The sequence below is a fragment of the Arachis ipaensis genome, chromosome B03 (genome assembly GCF_000816755.2).
Source record: "Arachis ipaensis cultivar K30076 chromosome B03, Araip1.1, whole genome shotgun sequence".
Lineage (NCBI taxonomy): Eukaryota > Viridiplantae > Streptophyta > Magnoliopsida > Fabales > Fabaceae > Arachis > Arachis ipaensis.
In genome coordinates, this window is record NC_029787.2 from 135,443,684 (window position 1) to 135,448,944 (window position 5,261).

General features: G+C 33.9%; 1 protein-coding gene across 1 annotated transcript; it reads left to right on the forward strand.

Annotated features, from left to right (window-relative positions):
* Nucleotides 2,941-3,360, forward strand: LOC107634046 (uncharacterized mitochondrial protein AtMg00810-like). The gene has a single exon (XM_016337630.1). It carries the CDS (start codon nucleotides 2,941-2,943, stop codon nucleotides 3,358-3,360), a length of 420 nt encoding a protein of 139 aa, XP_016193116.1.

Below are 5,261 nucleotides of genomic sequence, written 5' to 3' on the forward strand. Positions count from 1 at the left end.
TACGAGATGTCTAGCTCAGAAACTATTGAGCAATATTTTACTCGTGGTACAGATCTTGTCAATAAGATGAGAGTCTATGGAGAAGATATACCCAATAGCAAAGTGGTGGAGAAATTTTTTCACACCATGCCGATGAAGTATGACCATGTGGTGACTACAATACTAGAGTCCCACGATATGGATACCATGACGATTGCAGAATTGCAAGGAACAATGGAAAGTCACATCAGTAGAACACTGGAGAACTCAGAAAAATCAATCAAGGAAGTCTTGAAAAGCCGAGTGAATTTAAACAATGTTGTAGAATCAAGCTGTACACAAGAAGGACGAGGTTATGGTTTCAATTTTCGAAATAGAGCTAAAGGAAGTTTCAGAGGAAAAGGTTGTAAAAATTACAACCAAGGAATTTATAATAACTTTACACCACCTAATCAAAGAAGAGGTGGAACGAATTTCAGACATGTTAACCGAGGAAGAGGTCGAGGTAATTTTTATCAAGAAAGAACCAATTTCAATTATTTTCATTGTGAAAAGTATGGACATAAAGTAGCAGATTACAGATTTAAAATGGTGAAGAACAATCAAGCACACGTTGCAGAAAATCAGCATCAAAATACTGATGATAATTTAGGTACTCAGACTTTATTTTTTACAAGTAATTCATGTGATGAAGATGAAAATATATGGTACTTGAATAATGCTTGTAGTAGTCATATGTCTGATAAAAAGGAGTTATTTTCTTCATTAGATGATTCAATTAAACTATTATTGAAGTTTGGTAATAGTACAGAGATTCCTATGGAAGGAAAAGGACACATACCAATTAGACTGAAGGATGGTTCTTTGAGTTATATTTTTTATATTTTCTATACTCCTGAACTTGATTACAATTTACTGATTATAGGACAATTATCTGAGAAGGAATATAAGATGATAACTTATCGTGGATATTGCACTGTGTTTGACAACAATGAAAGGTTCATAGATAAAGTAAAGATGACTTCAAACAGAATATTTATATTAAAAATTCAACATGTTAGTCCCTCTTGCATGAGTTCTGTGATACTTGATGATAATTGGTTGTGGCATATGCGGTTTGGGCATTTTTATTTTTTTGGCCTAAACTACCTGTCAAAAAAAGAACTTGTTTTTGGTCTACCTCAACTTCATATTCCCAATTGTATTTGTGAGACTTGTCAACTAGAAAAGAAGCACAGAGATCTATTCCCTACAGGAAAATCATGGAGAGTTAGAAGATTACTTGAAATTGTGCATTCAGATCTCTATTCTGTAGAAATTCCAAGCAACGGTGGTAGCAGGTAAGTACTTTATCACTTTTATTGATGATCTTAGTAGATATATATAGGTATACTTTCTGAAGCAAAAATCAGAAGCATGTGATGTCTCTAAGACATTCAAGTTGTTTGTCAAAAAACAAAGTGGCTGTAAAATCAAAATCCTCAAAACAGATAGAGGAGCAGAATATCTTGCATGTTCAGTATACTTTAAGCAACACGGAATTCAACACCAACTAACAACTAGATATACTCCTCAACAAAATAGAGTTTCTGAAAGAAAGAATAGAACCATCATGGATATGCTCAGATGCATGCTCAAGTCAAAACAAATGCCTAAAAAATTTTTTACAGAAGCAGTTGCAACAGCAGTTTATATTTTAAATAGGTATCCAACAAAAAGTGTTCGTGATAAAACTCCAAAGGAAGCTTGGAGTGGAAGTGGCCTTCCATTCATCATTTTAAAATCTTTGGGTGTATCGCTTATGCCCACGTACCAGATCAATTAAGGAAGAAGTTAGATGATAAAGGCGAGAAGTGTATCTTTATCGACTATAGCACAGACTCAAAAGCATACAAGCTGTATAATTCAGAATCAAATAAGGTAATCGTCAGTAGAGACGTGACATTTGATGAGAAAGACATGTTGGACTGGGACACAAAGACAAAAAAATAGCCGATTGTAATTTTAAATACATGTGATGATGAAAAAGAAAGACAACCGGACACAACCGAACAACCAGAATCATCTAGAAGACCTCAAAAAGAGTGGAGACTACCTGCTAGATTAGCAGATTATGAAGTTGGCAATGACAACAATCCGTCCGATGAAGAAATCATAAATTTTGCTCTATTTTCATATTGTGAGCCGTTGAACTTTGAAGAAGTCTCTAAAGACAATAATTGGAAGAAAGAAATGGATGAGGAGATTCATGCCATTGAGAAGAATGACACATGGGAGCTGACAGATTTACCAGCAGATAAAAAGCCGATTGGAGTAAAGTGGATTTACAAGACTAAGTACAAATCCAATGGTGAAGTTGATCGTTTCAAGGCAAGATTAGTTGCAAAGGGATACAAACAAAAATCAGGTATCGGTTACTTTGAAGTACTTGCTCATGTTGCTAGATTAGATAATATTCACATGCTTATTTCAATCTCGGCCTAAAATAAGTGGAAGATACATCAGATAGATGTTAAGTCAACATATCTAAATAGTACTTTAGAAGAAGAAGTGTACGTTGAGCAACCCGCAGGATATGAAGTTTCTAGAGAAGAAGATAAAGTTTACAAGTTGAAGAAAGCTTTGTACAGGTTAAAATAAGCACCAAGATCATGGTACAAGAAGATTGATTCATATTTCACTCAGAATGGTTTCAAAAGATGTCCATTTGAGCATACGCTTTAAATCAAGTTCGTTGAACCTAGAGATATCTTGATCGTGTCTCTTTATGTTGACGATTTAATCTTTACTGTCAATAATTTGAAGATAATTACAGAATTCAGGGAGGCTATGATAAAGCACTTTGAAATGATGGATATGGGCTTGATGTCTTACTTTCTTGGCATTGAAGTAGTTCAAAAGGATGATGAAATTTTCATTTCTCAGAAGAAATATGCAAATGATATTTTGAAGAAATTTTAAATGGAGCACTCAAAACCAGTTCCTACTCCGATCGTAGAGAAGTTCAAGTTGCTGAGAGAAGATAAAGGAAGAGCAGTAAATCCTACATATTACAAAAGCTTGATTGGAAGTCTGAGGTACTTAACTACAATCAGACCATATATTGTGTTTGGAGTTAGTTTGCTTAGCAGATTTATGGAGGAGCCTTATACCAACCATTTGCAAACTGCAAAACAGATTCTTCGATATAACAAAGGTACTTTAAATGATGGTATTTATTATGAAAATACTAATGAAGTGAATCTTATCGGTTACACTGATAATGATTGGGCTGGAGATAAAACAAGAAAAAGTACTTCGGAATTTGCATTTCATCTTGGTTCTGGTGCAATTTCATGGTCATCAAAGAAACAACCACTAGTAACACTCTCTACAACATAAGCAAAATATATAGCAGCAGTAAGTTGTGCAACCAAGCAGTTTGGTTAAGAAGAATTCTTGAATAATTGAATGAGAAATAAAGTACTCCAATAACAATATTTTGTGATAACAAGTCAGCTATTGCATTTCGCAAAATACAGTATTCCATGAAAGATCGAAACATATTGATATTCGGGTTTATAAAATCAGAGAGTTGGTAAATGAGAAATAAGTTGTTATTGAGTACTGTCCAACTGAAGAACAAGTAGCAGATATATTTACAAAGTCGTTAAAGATTGAGTTATTTTATAAGTTGAAACGGATGTTTGGAATGATTAATTTTGCAAGCTTGTTTTAAGGGAGGCAATGTTAGTAACAACTAAATCAACTTGCACCATATTAGAACTATCATGAAATTAGAAGCTATAAGAATTACAAGTGATGAAATTAGAAGCTAGAAGAATCACACGTCAAACTTTATCTCCTAGTCAAAATTGGAGGCTACAAATCAAGTTTGAAGAATCATGAAGCATCTATATATATAACAAGTTGCACTCATCATCTCCATGCTAGAAGAATCATAAATTGCATTGGAAGCTTCAAGTTGATGAGTAAGCTTGAAAATTTTTTAAGATGTTTATAGTAGTTGTGCTAGAAATTATAAGATGCCAACTAATAAAGATGTAGAAGTTACTTATTTAAATAGTCAAAGTTAAAAGTAAAGTTGGATAAGTATGTGTATTAGAAAGCTAGTAGAGTCAGAAATTTTTAGTATGAAGTATTGTCTATATAAAGGCACATATGCCTTATGTGTTTTGTGTGTTCCAAATAATGAAAAATATGTTATGAGAATTGAGAGGTGCTCTTTGTTTTTTTATTCTATGAGTGTTAGTGAGTTTGAGAGATAAAAAATATGATAGCATTATTTATGTGTGTGAGTGATCCTGGAGCTAATATAGTGTGGGTATGATACTTACATTCACCGATTGAGGAATCCATTGATGGAACAAAAAATAACATATACAAACCCAAACATGTTAATGAAGGTGTCTGGTGAAACAACGACGGCAACGAGCGGGGTTGCTCTTCACGGTTGCGTCTGCACGGGCTGCGAGGTCAGTAGCGTGCGGTCAGGCTGCAGCGATATCGGCGTATGGGTGCGGCGCCGTCGACACAGGCTGGGGGGGACAGCGGCACTGGGTGAGGCTGCGGTTACAGAGTTCCCCAGCGGTTCCAAGGCTTTTGAATTGGCTGCAAAGTTCTGCTACGGTGTCAAAATTGACTTGTCCCCTTCCAATGTGACTTCTCTTCGCTGCACTGGAGAGTCTTTAGAGATGACGGAGGAGTACTCCTAGGACAACCTCATCTCCAAGACAGAAAGGTTCTTCTCTATCTCCTTTTTCAACAGCATCAAGAACTTCATTACAACATTGAAATCCTGCAAGCATTTAATGCCTATAATAGAGGAATTAAACATCACGAGTAAGTGTATTGATTAAGAATGTGTTTAATTGCTAATATTAATTTTTTAAATTCATTATTCATATTGTTTATCATCCTCTTGTTTCTCTATACTTTCTCTTTTAAAATTTACATAGACCTAATTTCATTATTCACAGACATCAAAATTATACTAATTATATCCTTAAAAGTTAAAACATATACTATATATATACACTTCCTTTTTATTATGGTTATTACTGAAGTGATTAGAGAGTAATTGTTTTATTAGTTATCAACCATTCAAGTTGTTAATGATTTTAAAATTACCTAATTTCATTATTCACAGACATCAAAATTATACTAATTATATCCTTAAAAGTTAAAACATATACTATATATATACACTTCCTTTTTATTATGGTTATTACTGAAGTGATTAGAGAGTAATTGTTTTATGTTTTATCAACCATTCAAGTTGT